This window comes from Arvicanthis niloticus, chromosome 7 (assembly GCF_011762505.2).
Source record: "Arvicanthis niloticus isolate mArvNil1 chromosome 7, mArvNil1.pat.X, whole genome shotgun sequence".
NCBI classification, from domain to species: Eukaryota; Metazoa; Chordata; class Mammalia; order Rodentia; family Muridae; genus Arvicanthis; species Arvicanthis niloticus.
In genome coordinates this window covers 11,946,910-11,963,199 of record NC_047664.1, presented here as the reverse complement: position 1 = coordinate 11,963,199, position 16,290 = coordinate 11,946,910, and the positions used below count along the sequence as shown (strand labels likewise).

The 16,290-nt window shown below is 48.8% G+C and overlaps 1 protein-coding gene and 1 long non-coding RNA gene across 5 annotated transcripts in view; one reads left to right on the top strand and one right to left on the bottom strand.

The window, feature by feature from the left end:
• The first annotated feature begins 842 nt into the window (after window positions 1–842).
• The window catches only part of LOC117712611 (uncharacterized), a 34,735-nt gene continuing 19,287 nt past the window's right edge, over window positions 843–16,290 (top strand). The window contains exon 1 of the long non-coding RNA XR_004607329.2: window positions 843–1,697. This is a non-coding gene — a long non-coding RNA (uncharacterized LOC117712611). The remainder of the gene's footprint in view (window positions 1,698–16,290) is intronic.
• Susd4 (sushi domain containing 4) overlaps window positions 9,921–16,290 on the bottom strand; it is a 125,679-nt gene continuing 119,309 nt past the window's right edge. For 3 of the 4 annotated variants that reach the window (XM_076937933.1, XM_034508628.2, XM_076937932.1), the window contains exons 7-9: window positions 15,701–15,845; window positions 12,445–12,827; window positions 9,921–11,352 (exon numbers count right to left, since the gene is read on the bottom strand). In XM_076937933.1, the coding sequence (XP_076794048.1) occupies window positions 11,324–11,352; window positions 12,445–12,827; window positions 15,701–15,845 (557 nt within the window). In that variant the 3' untranslated portion in view covers window positions 9,921–11,323. Of the gene's footprint in view, window positions 11,438–12,444; window positions 12,828–15,700; window positions 15,846–16,290 lie in introns of all 4 variants that reach the window. The other variant, XM_076937934.1, reaches the window with a different exon arrangement.

Here is a 16,290-nt window from a genome sequence, read left to right as displayed (position 1 = left end):
ACACTTTTGTCCCCCAACATGGGGCTGAGCAGTTCTCAACAAATAGCCACTGTCACCCACACTGCATCAGGCACCTGGCATTTGCTTGTCTTTTTCAACCTGCACAACAAATCTGCCTAACTGGGAGTAGTTTTCTCTTCATTTGTGTATGAATACATGGGGGTTCAGAGAGACAAGCAACAAACAGAAGCCAACATAAGCTACAGATGGTGGAGTTGGGATGTGAAGCTGAGTTTCGACATTCCAAAAGAAGCCCATGCTTTTTCATGTGGCCATAGTTGATTGTCAGAGGGCAGTCTGGGACAAGAACAAACAGCTCATATGATCCTGTAGAGTCTTCTTGGAATCCTGACCTCACATCACAGGGGAGGGGAGGGGAGAGGAGGGGACAGGAGGGGAGGGGAGGGGAGGGGAGGGGAGGGGAGGGGACAGGAGGGGAGGGGAGGGGAGGGGAGGGGAGGGGACAGGAGGGGAGGGGAGGGGACAGGAGGGGAGGGGAGGGGAAGTGAAGCCACAGAGATGTGGATGGGTGCCTAGGAATCTAGGATGAGGAGTGTCGGGCCTTGGACGAGGTAACTCCATTTAACCTGCACCATCAATCACATAGGACACAGGTAGAGGTCTCCACCTCCAGAGATTTAAATATTAATGAGTTATCTAAAGGCTGGGGGGGGGGCGTAGCTAATTAAGTTATCCCCTCCCCTCTTCCCCCTCTCTATAAAAGCCAGGGGAGCTTAGCTTTTGGGGGGAGCGCCAACCATTTACACTCATTCGCCACCCATGAACAATAAAAGCTTTAGAAAACTGGACTCCACGTTCTCCTGGTCTTGCTGCCAGATTCCCAGCCTTTGGGCCAAAACCTTCCTGAGGCAGCGTGAATGTGGGACCCTCCACTGGCGTTGTGGGAAGCCCGCCCCAGACCCTGCAGGACCGCCGTGGGACCCCGCCACCAGACTTCCCCACGAGATTTTTTTTCCCACAGAGGAGCTAAGCTTATGGTCACCAGACTCCTGGTAACATTGGCTCAGATGAGGACCACTTGCATGCTGCCACTAATGTCTAGCTGAACTTGGCATTTGTATCAATTACCATGTAGCTGTGCCTGTGACTCTGTCGCCTGAGTGAACTACGAATCCTTTTACATCACAGGACGGAGCCTGTAGATAGACCATCCCTTCTACGGCTTGTTGCTGCCTCACAGTTCTGGTGGTTACACTCGGAGCCTGTAGATAGACCATCCCTTCTATGGCTTGTTGCTGCCTCACAGTTCTGGTGGTTACACTCACAGCAGACCCCGTCATTTAATATTACTCACAGCAAGCAATAGCATGCTATATATTAATTTTTAAAAGCATTGTCACAATAGTGCTTCACCAGAACTCATTTGTCTTTGTTTTATTATGCATTTAAGAATACTGTTCTGAGCAAGACTCTGTCAACCCTACCTGACTGTCAAAGGGCTTGTGATAGTTTGTATGTGCTTGGCTCAGGGAGTGGCACTATTAGAAGGGGTGGCCCTGTTGGAGTAGATGTGTCACTGTGGGTGTGGGCTATAAGGCCCTCACCCTAGCTGCCTGGATGCCAGTCTTCCACTAGCAGCCTTCAGATGAAGATGTAGAACTCTCAGCTCTGTCTGCACCATGTCTGCCTGGATGCTGCCATGTTCCTTGATGATAATGGACTGAACCTCTGAACCTGTAAGCCCGCCCCAATTAAATGTTGTCCTTTATAGACTTGCCTTGGTCATGGTGTCTGCTCACAGCAGTAAAACCCTAACTAAGACAGGGCTCTAAATACAAAATAGTCCAGATATCTGACTTGGGGCATGGGCTACCGAGCCAGGTCCCCTGAAATCATTTCTGCCATAGCATGTGGAGTACAGTCATGTGGGAATTCCTATCCTTAACCGGACGTTTACCCTTGGCAGTACTGGCTTTTGGGCTGCTTGCGTGTTGGCTGGCGTGTCACATTGGCATGTCACAGTCACTGTTCTGGGCTCTTAAGTATGTACAGGAGTGTTCCCGGTGCCATCTGCATGACAGCACCCCACTCGCAGCTGTAGCAACCCAGTGTGCCTTCTCTTTGCTCCACGTCCATGTGCCCTGGAAGAAGGCTGCAGTACAGAAGTGTGCTGAAGACAATGGGGCACTGGAGGAGTTTCTAACATTAACTTTAGTAACGTGTCAATGTCTGAGCATCCAATAAAAGCAGAATTGTGTCCCATTGCTTTTAGGGGACCAGGTTTTAGCAGGTTCGAGATCAAGAGAGACTGGTCTGAGATGGAAGCTATGGAATTCCTGTCTCACAAGTCTTAACCATCTTCATGACAGTAATTCTGACAGTGAGCCCTGAGCTCCCAGCCTTGCTGAATTCGCACTTCGATTGGAACATGGAAACCTAAGGAAAATACCTGACCTGAAGATGGGGGACCAGGATGCACAGGATCTATAGAAAACAACTAACCCAGCCTAAGAGGACCTTTGAGTCCCCTAAAAGCCAGAGGAGCAAAGGCACCATGCACACACTGCTGCCCTGATACCTGAGGCTGGTCACCAGCGGACCAGAAAAGAGAGAGTTATTTCTTGATTCTTTTAAGTACAAAGAGGAAATGTGGTCATGTACCACGTAATTACATATTAGTCAAGGTTGGATGGCATAGCCCACAGTGGTTCCAAAAGATTTTGAAGGAGTTGAAGGGTTCCTATCATCCAGTGACAGGGTGGCTGTTATAATGTCCTTGTGCCAGCATGTTAATGGTGCTGCTGATATATCAACAAAGCTACCGAACAGCCTGTCCTGTAAAAGCATTGCATGAAGAACTGTGTATCAAAAGCAGTACACGAAGAACTGTGTATCCTGCATTATACTTGATAACGCTAATGAACAGCTGTGTTTCTGTATTGTCACACCATAGTTTTATTGTTATTTTGGAGCCTAATCCTTCTACTTAGAAACAGTTTAGTGCAAAACGTTCTGTCATATTTTGATCAGCAGCTTTGCACATCTCCTGCCTACCCTCTACCACCACCTTGCGTTTTTAGATGAGATCTATTGTAGCTCAGGCTGGCCTCAAGCTCACTATGTAGCTGAGAACTTCTGATCCTCCTGCCTCCACCTCCCCAGTCTTGGGATGCATTCATTGCCATGCTTTTTATTCTTATTATGTAATGGTAGGGATAGGACCCAGAGCTCACACATAGAAGGTAAGTTCTCTATTAACTGGATTACAGACCAAGCCTTAGTTTGTCTCTTGCTGGCATCATGTCTGCCTTGACCTAGATGTATGTTTGCAAAAGGGCACTCTGGTGTTGACACAAGGTCAGGATTGCCTCAATGGATTATTAGCCCACTCTATCTTTAAGGGATGTCAGGCTGTAACAGAGCCCAGAGCAGCTCTAGTTTCTGAGTGTGCGTGACACCAGAAATGATTCTAAGTAGTCTGTGTCATCATGTTTAATCCTAAGTGCAAACTCTGGGTGGTGTCATTAGTGTCCTTGATTCACAGGACAAAGATAAGAGGCTTAGATTCCAGTTATCACGCTTGACTGTGTTTGTTTGAGTGGCAGAGCTGACACTTTAAAACCAGGGATGATTCCGAACCTGAGTTTAACTGGAAGGCATCTCTGCCCATCATCTGTGCCCCAGCCCCCAAGGACAATAGCACTAACTCACTGTTAAGAGTCCACAAGGAATGTTCATCTAATGTTATTTGAAGGAAATAAAGGAGATGGACTCTGTGACTTGTGGACTTGAGAATTCAGTGCGGATTCTAGACATGTCCTCGATCAGTGATTAACCTATGGTCCCTGAGCTCAGAGATTCCAAAGTGGCTGATAGAAGGCACCTTAAGTGTGAAAAGGGGCACAGGACGAGCCAAGGTGGGCAGCTTCATTCTTCCTGATGTCCCTGCTCAGGCTTGAGGGTAGTGTTGGCTGGGAGCCTGCAATGGCTTTCCACAGATGATCAGTCCACCTTTCCCATGACATCCATACACAAGTGCAGGTGTGAGGCTTGAGGTCATCGCCATCAGAGCAGGTTGTCCATCTGTGGGCTGAAAACTGTGTCTCAGAGAGCCTAGTGAGCTATTACGGGCCAGAGGAAGTGTTGGTAAAAACTGGAGATGAGTCACCAAGCAGAATATGTCCTTGTGAGTGTTCAGGGAACAAAACAAGTGCCATTCCAGCATGTGGGTGCTAGCAATGCCTGAGAAACTGGGGAGGTGAGCCATGCTACTGATTTGTCTGAGTATAATTATAATAAAGATGAGAGCCAACAGTCTTAAATATGAACCCGTACCAAATGTGGTTCTAATCACGTTACATGAATCAGCTAATTGAGTTTCTCCTAGTGGCTCTATGAAACAGGTCCTATTATCTTTCCATATTTCACAGTTGAAAACACACTGAGATATAGCTCCATGACCATGTGATGGTTAGCACACAGCTGAGCCAGACAGTCTCAGTCAGTTCTGAGATTCTCCTAGTAAGGTTGAGAAAGGGGCTGATACAGCCATGGGTGGTAGTGCACACCTGTATGTAATCCTAGCACTAGAAGCAAAGGAAGGGTTATGAGTTCAAAGGTCAGCCTGGGTCATACAATAAGGCGTCATTTAAAAGAGTTAAAATGGAAAATGACTAATGTGTACCCCAAAAAGCTGATCACTTTGTGTCGAGTGTTTGCTCAGCCGCCTCTTTCTTTGGACAGCTTTCCCTGCTTCAGGGTGGGAGTGGCGGCCTCTCCAATGTTCTCACCAGACACCCAGTACTTATCATGGCTCCTGATTCTGGTTGTTCATGTCTGCATCTCTTCTGGACTCGTCACATCCATTAGGAGCCCCCAGAATCAAACAGAGTGACACGGCATAGGTATTGATAGATGTTGGCAAGAGGAGCAGCAGGGATTTAGGAGAGTCTAAAGTATGAGGGGAAGAGGAGGCCTGAGGCCATGAAGAGAAGGAATAATGAAGGTGTATGTAGCAGTCATGAAGAAAAGTCAACCAAAGACTCACTGGGGGTGGGGATAGGAGACAAGTGTCTTCCACACAAGCCTGGGGTACCGAAGGGCCTGTGGAGTTTCGTTTCCTAAACCCCTTGGATGGCCTGGAGTCATGGTGAGCCTCTCAGAATTTTCCTAGAGCTAGTTAAGTCTTTAAGAACAGACTCTGAAGTCTAAAAATTGGGCTGCTCTCTTGTTCCTCTGAAAGAAACGAAGGAAACTTAAATGCACATGACCAAATGAAAGAAGCCAGGCTGGAAAGCTTAAGTACTGATTTTCAACCTTCTGGAATACGAAAAATTAAAGACATCAAAAAGATAAGTGGCTGTCAGTATGTGGGGTGGGGTGACAAATAGGCTTAGCACACAGGAGGCTTGGGACAGTGAAATGATTCTGGGTGTTGTGATCCCAGTGGACACAGGCCATCACACATGTGAAAATCTGTAGACTGCAGAACACAAAGAGACAAAATCAACTTAAGTTACAGAGTTTGGCCAGCCTTGTACCAATTATGAGCTATTAATTAGCATTTACACCCCACCCATGCCAGGTATTAATAGGGGAAGCCCAGACTAAGGAACTCTACTTTGGGGGCATTTTTAAAGAATATGTCTAGATCTGTTCTAAAAAAAAGAATGTCTATTAAGAAGTTGGGCCTGGGCATACAGGCCTGTAATCCCAGTGACTCTAGAGGTGGAAGCTGGCAGACTCTGATATGGCTCAAAGCACTGTTCTTGGGTGAAGGATGGAGCATGCAAAGGCATTAAAGACCAAGGATACATGGCTGCTCCTTGACCATCACTCTACCCTCTGTGGTATCTGCCAGATAAGAGAAGCAAGAATAACCCTTCCAGAACAGATTTTCATCCTTTTGTTCCTAGTACATCTCATCCCATGATCCCACTCAGTGATCACTCTCTTAGACTCAGTGCCTCGCCTCTTGCTGGTTCACACGACATCTTCATGCCTTCAGATACACAGCATTACACTTCTGTATTCAGAAGAGCAGCATCCAACCACTACTGCCGACTGGGGCAGCAGTCATGACTATGGTCTGGAGAACACCAGAGTGAGTGGGTAGAAGTTGGAAGAATAAGGGAAGGGTGTGTGCTGATGCCAGGTCTCCTTCATGGAGCCACTTTCTGGGTGTGCTGGGACGGATAGCAAAGATGGCTTGCCATCTTACATAACTTACTCTGAGCCAGTGGAACCTGTATACAGTCTCCACTTGTGTGAGGTCAGTTCTTACCCACAATATTATTTGGAGAGAAGGGTGGGGTCATGTACGACTCAGGTTCTATGTACCTATTTCTGGACTCCAAATTCAAAGCCTTCCTAGAGTGAGTTCAAGATCAGCCTAGGAGGTCCAAAGATATAGCTCAGTGGTAGAATTCTCATTTAGTATGTGTGAGGTTTGAGATGGCTACACACAGACACACACACGCACATGCACACACACACACACACACACGCACACACACGCACGCATGAGAAAATGGGGATGCAAGGGTAGAAGTGTTGATCAGGCCCAGAATGTGATCAGCACCTCTGCATCAGAAGTCATAGAAACACATCCTTATGTACAAGTGTGGCTTTCTGACACTAAGACAGACAGGAAAACAGGCTTCTAAAGAGATAAACATACTCTCTAAGGCTATAAATGCCTTATAGCTGTAAAGAATCTGTGGGCTCCATCAAGCCAACAGATTTCTTTGGGATTCTATTGTTCCAAGTTCTTACACTAGAATAGACCCCACAGAGTCACTGTCAGTATCTGGACCTCTGGTCAAAGCCAACTGCAGTGGGGTCTACAGAAGGGCCATGAGAGGCCGGAACATCAAAAGGCTGTTATCGCTTGACACCCACCCTTGCCCAAAATGAAGGCCCCTGTTCTCAGACCCTTTTCTTGGGGTGACAGGAAGGGCACTGGGATATGATGTTGCCCCTGAGCTGAGGTGCTCCAGGGAGAAGGAGCTAAACTCGGTGTCATTCTGAAGTCCATGTGGAGGTTGGGGTGGGGTTGAGGACTAACAGGAGCAGCCAGTTACTGACAGGGACTGGAGAACAGACAGAGTTGGGCAATATTTGATTCTTGAGTAAAAGCAAAACAACCAACCAACAGCAATAAACACCGAGAAGATTACTACTCGGTTGAGCTTCTTTAAAACAGTCTTAGTTCTCACGGTATAGCTGAGGAACCTGGGGCTTGGAGTGGCCTGCCCACCATACCTTTCTGAGGCCCATGCTCATCTAAACTGGATTTGCCTTCAAAATAGCCCTCAGCCCAGCTCACCTTGCTTCATCTCACCCTAGTTATGTCCTGGCTCCAAAATTTCCAATAGCTTTCCCCTCCTTCAAAGGCCATCTACTAGATTCCTTATTAGCACAGCCCCAAGCCTTTGTGGAGTGGCCCTCACCAGCTAGGGAGCACGGGTGGCCTACACGTAGACCTCCAGGCACGTATAAGTCTGTTCCTTTGGGCTCCGTTGTATGGCCCTTCCCAAACTTCACTTGCTAGAATTTCTTCACTGACCTCAGAGGAGCAGGGCCCAGGCCTCCTGAGGCTAGCAGTCTCTCAGAGGCCAAGCATGAGGTTCTCAGTATATTTCTGGTTTGCTTTCAGGTAGCCAATCTCCTCTTTGGTCACTCAGAATGATAAATGGCAGATACTTGGGGACTGGTTTCTCACCCAGTGTGGGATAGTACATCAATGTGGGTGGTACATTGCCCAATATGTCAGTCAATCACACACACACACACACACACTGACATACACACTGTACATTAAGTTTTATGATTTCAGGGCCAGCATGCTCAAGGTTCGCCCGCCTTACAAGTGACAAACACTCTCTGGGGCCTTGTTCTGCCTGCCAGACTAGGTGTCTCTATCTGTGGACTTTCCCCTTTATCACCTTGGAGATGTACGGGCATTAACTTTTATGCTTTAAATTCCAAATAGACAATAAAAGGAAGGAAGCAGGTTAGTGGAAATCTACAGGGCTGTCTGTAGAGACGAGTCAGTTCTCAGGGTCTTTGGGGGGAGGGGGTGGTTCTGAGGTTCTCTTGATCTCGGTGAGCAGAGATGACCTGGACTGGGAACAGGCACAAAGACCTGATGGCCCATGGGCTGAAACTTCCACTTACACAACAGCATACTACTCAGGAGCTAGGGATGGGCTCCTGGGAGGACAATTCCAGGACCAGATATGGCTTATCTTACCTCTCTGCTTTGGATAGCCCCTTATAAGCCTCATATATAAATACCTTAAAGGGCAAAGGGACCAAGGCTGGTCAAAGGTGTGTGAGAATGGATGTGGGGGGATAATCTATATGACAGCCTCTCCCCCTTCACATAGGACATGCAGCTGCCATGTCTCAAATGCTCTCTGCATCTGAATGCTTGACTCACATCAGTGGCCATGCACAGCCTAGCAAGGAACACAGGGGGAAACCATTCTAAATTCTAAATTTCTGCCTGAAGAAACAAAGGCCCAGTGAGGCTAGTAACTGATCCAAGCTCACGGCCAGGTGGTCATGGAGGAGGCAGGTTATGAAACCCACATTCTCCCATGATGTTCTGGAGAGCTAGGGCCTGAGGCTGTCTGAGTGGGAGGGGATTTGAGTACCTATTTGTGTAGAGGGAGGACGGAATATGAGAAGCCACTGGACCTAATGGGCTGTGGTCCGGGAGGCTTTGCGTTTGATAATCTTGGACCTGCTGGTGGTCAGGGACCATTTCTGTAGCAACAGAAGGCAGCCTTGTCTGTGTGCCAGCTGCTAGATCGGGTGTAATTAGGTGGGAAAGGGCCTGAAGCATCCACATAGGCAAATCACAACCTTGCAATTAAGAAAAGCTACACAGTAATGAAGTGTGAAGACTCCTGTGCTGTGCCCATGTTGGCAACCAGTCAGCCAGCACTGGGCTGCTCGGCTGCACCTTGGATGCAGCTCCGAGGTGGGCAATACCCAAGTCTGAGGAGAGTAGCAGTCTCCTCGGTACTCTTCCCTCTTCCACAGCCCTGAATGTTTTCTGAGGAGGTCTGTGGAAGGTGACCTGCTCCCTTGCACCACAGGGAATTTGGAATATTTAAAAGAATTATGTTGGGACCACACCATGCTTGGAGCATCACCAAATTTCTGTCAGAAGTACCTAGGGTGGGAAAACAAACCATAAATAACATCTGGGAAGATGCTGTGAGCACAGAGTTGAGTGTTATCAGGCTGGGTGTGGGTGAGCTGGTTTGGGGACTGTGACGCTGTGGTTACACAGCAATGCTTTCCCTCTCCCCAAGCCTCCGGATGAGAACAATACCCATGAGCTCACTGATGCCCCCTGCTGTCTTCCTGGGGATGTTGCAACCCTGGTCTTTGGTGTCCAGGTTAGATGGTCATCCTGCTACTGGAGGATTCCCAGAAAGAGGCAGAGATGGCCTGGGACAGCTCTGTGTGCCTTGTAGGAGATTGGACTCTTGCCCAGAGGTCTCTGGGACCCGAATGAGGCGGCATGGAAGGAAACAGGTGTGAGAGCGAAGTGCAGAGCTGAGGCTGTCCAGTCCATGTTGCCCATGGGGGGGGTGGGGGGGCAGTTCCTCGGGGAACACGCTGTCAAGGCAGTGGCTTGTCACCACACATCAATTCCTTTGAATAAATGGAGCTGATGACGTGGCGCTTCAACAGGGACAGTGTGAGGCTGTTACTTAAGCAATCTGCAACTGCCCACAGCTGTAAGCTCAGGGCTCAGCACCTCTCTGCCACTAACAGTGGCTGCACATACATCAGGGCAAAACCTGCCCTTTTGATGTGGTGTCTCCTTGGGCTAGGTGTTCTAAATCCCAGGTCTTATTTCTACCACCCACGACCAACATCAGCCACCTCCCACCCTCCCCTCCCCCACTCCACTATTAAAGTCACGCTTCAAACTGTCGTTTTCTTTTTAATTTTTAATCAGTCTGTGTTGAGAGAAAACAGGATTTGATCAAGCCTCCGGCCCTCGGTGCTCTATCAGCACAGTGATTTTATGGATGAGAGTTTTCTTTATATTTGTCTACAACCCAGAGGAGGGATGGAAATGATGCTGCGGACCAACATGTATGCGAAAGGACATTTCTGGACTTGGGGTTCTTTAAAAATCAGTAGATTGCTTAGGCACAACACCCAGTGGTGCCATGAGAACCTCACAGAAATGCGGGATGGCAGGCAGGCAGGGCCAAAGGCCCCCGAAAGCAAGAGAGCAGGGTGGCCTGGGGCTGGGAGGCCAGCCTTTGGACTTAGCAGGACAAAACAGAGAGCTGAGGGGCTGGGGTTGGTCACAAAAAAATCCAGCTTATGCTTTCTTCTTCATCCAAATGCAGAATGTGTTTACAGAAACTTTCCATTTTGGAAAATAAAAGAGTGGTTAAGTTTTAAGTTTGTTGGGGACAACATGACAGCAATGACCCACATAGGAAGGCAAGAGCAGATAAATGTGAGTGGAGTCTGCCAAACGCGAAAACCAAACGTGACCAGGTTACTTGGTCCACCACAAGATGCATCTGAATGCATTCTCACCAGGTGTAAAGTCACAGGTCTATCCCACGCCACAGGTCCACTGCCAGACCATGAATACAAACACTGACACATGTCACCAGAGGGCAGCACAGAACATGGGGGCTCGGCATGAAGACATTTCCAGAAAGCAGAGTTGGCTTGTTTTTCCTTTCCTTTCTCATTCAAACTGCTGCATCCTGCTTTGATCAGCTGTCCAGGTGTAAGAGATGGTCTGAGTGTTACATGTCAGTCTTTCCTTGGGAGCCTGCCCCTTTCTAATAAGGGCAGAGAGAGGACCTAGATTTACAGGTCAACATGGGCTTTATTTATTTATTTATTTATTTATTTATTTATTTATTTTTAAACAGAGGCTGACCTGTCCAGATCTAAAGTCCCTAGACAGTTCACAGCAGATTTCAGAAGCAAATTTATACAATGTGACATGCTTTCGGAGGAGCAGGGAGAGCTGTTAACAGAAGCAACAGGATATGTGACTCGCCGGGATGTGCGTGGCACTGTCTCACGCTCTGTAGCAAGAGACACTCAGCTCTGTCATGGGGGATGAGGCAGAGAGTCCCCTCTGCCCTCTGTTCCCTGCAGGTCATGATAAATCGCTGAGTCTCATTTGAAAGCACCGCCATTGCTGTCGGCCGGACCCACCGTCCTGCTGGAGATGTACGGTATCATGTAAATAGATTAAAATTGCCCCCTTGTCCCAAGCTCTGTCCTCCTGTGGCCTCACTTCAAGGCTCAAGGCTCTTTTCCCCAAAGAGGACAGTGGAATTAGCAGGACGTCACCAGGCTAGGGATCCTCTTCCATGAGTGGGATCTCTGGAAAGGAAAAGATGGGTATTTGCTTAGTCCGGCTGAATGCTACACGGTTTGCAGTTACTAGTCTCATTAAAACAGCTTCATCCTAGAAATCATTGAAGAAAGGAAAATGTTAAGTTCCATGCCTCTATTAAAAGTCAAATAAAACAGCGTCCCTTCTCCCTGCCCTATACACCATCTATCCGATAGAGAACATTTTGTGACTTTATATCCTGCTCATAAAAAGGATAATGTTAAACTTTCACCACAAGCCCTCGTAGTTGCTTAGGCCAAAATGTTACTTTACCATTTCAAGTACAGAGAGGCAGGGTAGAGCACAGAAATGGCTCTGCAGGGCCAGCAGGCCTCCTGTTTCTACCCTGCTTCTGCTGTATGCTGTAGCCACACTTTATAGAGCTGTGCTGGGCTTCTCTCGCTGGGCAGCGGAGCCCTGATCACTCAGACACACTTCACTGTTCTCATAAGCTATGACCTTCCCCGTGACAGACGAACCTCACTGCACATGGGCAAAGTGACTTCTGTGCACACAGCACTTCTGGGGTCAGGGGGTGTGCCAATCCACTGGTGAGACTGGCAGCAGTTCTCCACTGCACTGGCCTTCCTCGGGGCCCAAAGTAAGAAGGCAGGGCCCAGTGTGCATAGCGGCACTGACCCAGAGAGGGAAGGTAGGCCCAGTGTGCATCGCGGTATTTAAGAACCAGATTCCTTTAAGTCAGTTTTGGCAGATGTGCAAGGGACTTGGTACACATCTCTGCCTGTGTGTGATGCTCTTCCCAAGCACCACCTTCAGGTCCTCCTATTCAATTAAAGGACAAGAAGAAATCCTCCACCCCCATATCTTTGGCATCAAAATTGAGGTGCCGTCTTTTCTTCAGGCTTTTAACCCCATGGCTTGTTACTCTTTGGGGGCCTCACGAAATTTCTATTCCTGAGATCACTGCTCACAGAATACTGATCATTCTTTGCCAACAACTGGCCCTGTTGGCACCCCTGTAAGTAGAGAGAATGAGAAGCAATGCCAGCTGGGTAAGAAGCAGGCCCATGGCCTTGTGCCTGCGCTGGGGTGCTGGCCACAGCTTTGGAAATGCTTACCATCTGCAATGTCGATGCCTGGGCTTGTGGAGGCTACCTCCCCTGCTGTGCTTGAAATTGTGTCCGGGGTGTCTGGGGCAGGGTGGCTGCCCCCTTGGCACATGGGGTGTGAATATAAACTCTGGAGCACCTCAGAGGAGCCCGAGGTACTGTCGCAGGTTTCTGATTCCCTAGGGCCTGTGTCCGTGTCCCCGGAGCCAGGGTATGCTGGAGGGCTCTGGTCATCCACAGGTAAAGGACAGCCCTGGCCCACGGAGGCCAGGTACCCGGGGCCTAAGGCACTCGAGCCACCATTCACAGCCTCATCATAGGTCGGAAGCATGACAGGCACTCCATCCACTACCACGAAGTCAGGGTCACTGCTGGAACTCCTGGGAGGACCCCTGTGCAGAGGAAACAATGGAAACACATCAGGGTCTATACCACCCCAGGAATGAGGCAGTGAGGAGAAACCGCCTCTCCTCCCAAGTCCCTGGCAGATTTGGTATGCAGCATGGCCTGTTTCTGCAGAGAGGTTTTCTGTTGATCAATCTCCATCTTAAGGAAGGATGGCCACTAAGTGAGCAGAGAGGACAGCCAGTCTGTACTTACTAGGCTGCTTCTTTGTAAAAAACAAAACCACACCACTCATTTTTAGAGAGGTAGACAAAACACAATAGAAAATAGAAAAGGTGAACTATTCATTTCCATCTCTGACTGTGCCATGTCAATTACCCAGTTCATGGCCACCTTAGACCCAGTGCAGCATCGTGGACCAGGCTGAACCTGCACAGCTCCTGGCCTGGCCCCTACGCCTGTTATCACTATGAACATGCAGTGCTGCCCTGACCCTAGGTGATGGGTGTCACCAACATCTGCATCCATCTGACCACCAGGCTCTGCTCCTGGTCCCAGAAGAGCCCAGAGCAGTAAGTAGCTTAGAGCTTGATTTCTTCTGTTGGGGAACTAAAGTTGGAAGATGTGGCCCAAAAACGACACGGCAGGAAGAGGAAGTGATCTTTCTTGCTGTAATGGTGCCCAAAACTCTTGCGTGCTTTTGGGAGGGCACATGAAATGTCTGGACATGGCATTTGTAAGGGACGGGCGGCATCAGCCTGTGCAGTTCAGTAACATGAGAGGAACAGCCTCAAACCCGTGGCTATTTGAAAAATCTTGCCAAAGCTTAGGGGTTATGGCAATTGCCCCTTTTGCTCCACAGGGAGAGGCTACCGGAGAAGGCAAGAGATGATCGAGGCTCGAGCTCCCTAGAAGGTGGGAGGCAGGAAGCAGGGAGAGCATGCTTCTGACCTGGCACTCCTAGTATGTCTGGATGCTCAGTCCCCTCTGGCCAGTCCGTGGTCTCCTGTTAGCCTTTCTGGCTCACTCAGGACTTCTTCCTTGCTCCATGCTTTCAAGATGTCAGACCAGAGCAGGTACCTCTCGTCTCCTTTCTCACCTTAACAACCCATGCTCAGGTCACATTCCCCTCTGCACAACTCAAACCATGCCATGTGACTTTGATATACTTGGATCTCAAACACCTGGGACCTGGAGGACACTGCCATCTATCCTTGGCATGCCTTGAGTACCTCGTATTCCATTTGGACCGATGACACCATTTCCCTTAAACAACACAAGGATATTGTAAGACCATCAAGTGAGGCTTGAGAAGATTTCGAAAATACCCTAGTAGTCTTTATCTTGGAAAACTCTTCCAAGCAAATATATATATATATATATATATATATATATATATATATATATATATATATCCGTGTGGGCCATTTGAAAGTCTGCTGATGCATCATAAATCACAGCTGTGTGGTCAAGTTTTCTCTTTGTGATCCTTCGGCCTTCTTGAGAAACTGTAATTGCCTAGTGATAGAACATGGTCCCTTGATTAATAAATAATAACGCTGAGGACCCAGAGAGCAAATGGAAGGATTGAGAAGAGAAAGAAAGGTTACAGAACCTCAGCAAAGGCTTGGCAATGCTACCCTATTAGGGAGGTGCTGACATGCACCTGGGCCTGGGAAGGACATCAGTGCCCCCCCCCCCCAACACACACCTAGCACACGTGCCTGCTGGGTCTGACCTATGGTGCTTCTGCTGCCAGGATCGGGAGCACTGCTAAGTGAGATGAGGCTGTCCTGGTGTGGAGACTTGGGGAAGCAGCCACTTCTGTCCCTCTCCACACTCCTGGGACATGAGAGAGATACAGTTGTGCTGGAGGGAACAGAATAGTTGGTTCCTCCTTTTTGAAGGCCTGAACAATTGTCCTTTTCTCCTGAGCCTTAAATTCCTTGTTCTGATGACTAAGTTCCATGGTGATGGCAACTCAGGGATGGGGGTGACTGACTTTGCTGTGAGGTGACAAGGCCCAGCTGTAATGACAGGTCTGGTGTGAGGACTTGGGTGTGAGAACACCAACCTAGGCCCTCTGGTGCAGCTGAGGAGAGAGAGTCACCCTCCAAAGACCCAGATCCCCTCCCAGGTCCTTTCTGGGTTCTAACTCGAGCCTGCTCTCCTTCCAGAAGCGTCCGACCCAATTGGCTGACCTCTCCTTTGTCACATCCTTGACCTTGTCCTCCCCAGGTATGTGCAGGTGGACCATGACGGGAGGTGCTCCTGATGGGGTGTGCACAGCTTGCATCCCTGGCCTGGTTCAGGTCCCCCACAGTGCCTGTTTCAGAACAGTCTGCCCAGGGAGGCAGGGGTGTGCTGTGGGTTGCCCTGGTGCTGTTTGTATTCTGATGTTAATCTGCTTCCTCAAGAGGGGCTGCCCCGAGGAGGAGTGGATCAAGTACTCAGGTGATTTCATGTAAACCCCATTCTAACTTGTCTAACTAAAGCCTGTGATTGTGCTGTAGAAGGGAAAGGTGGGGCTGGAGGTTTTAGAGAGTGGAGGAAGAGTAATGAACAAGAGAGGAAGAAGAGATGGAAGGAAGATGGAACAGAACCACATGGCCTGGAGAAGCCCCAAGTAGCAAGGGATGTCACAGCTGGGACAAAGATCAGTGCAGTGGTGAATCTGCCCACTCTAGGCATACAACTTATAAATATTATAACTGAGTTATGTGTTTTTGCATAGGTGTATTTGGGTTAGGGATTTACTACAACAAATTGGTGCCCACCATGGGGCATGAACCCATACCCTGGGATTAAGAGTCCCATGCTCTACTGGCTGAGAGGCCTGTCTCCACCATGGTGCTTTCTCCCTGGAAAGCTACCCAGACCCTTAAGCTCTACCCTCATCTGTGCTCTCTGCTGCACTGACCTGGGGGGGAAGTGGGCCTTGAACTTGGTCTGGAACATCCTGGCCAAGATGACGAGTAGTAACACCAGCAGCACACTGGTGGCTGTGAACGCCACGATCTTCCACGTGGTCAGGAGGGTCTCATGTGTGCTGGGCCACGTTTGTTCTGCCATGAGAGATAACAGAGCCAGGCATGAGGTGCATGTTCCTTTGGTGGTCATCTGGTACATGAGGTACCTCCTGGGATTCAAGAGACACACCCTACTTCCAGTACAGCTGGTAAATCATGTTAGGGCCCACAGGACACTAACAGCCATCTCTAGCATGGGTCCTTTTTGGGTTGGAGACATATTGGTAAGGGATGTACTTGTAGACACTACTGTGGCTATGGACATGCATGTTCATGTTACAGGCTGAGCCTGAGAACCTGGCACAGGACAAAGCAACCATGTTCCCAATGCTTCTTGGGAAGAGAGTGAAAGGTGTCCTTCTGCACTGTTCTGGGCCTTTTCTGATATGGCCCAAAGCACTGTTCTTGGGTGAAAGATGGAGCATGCAAAGGCATTAAAGACCAAGGATACATGGCTGCTCCTTGGCCATCACTCTACCCT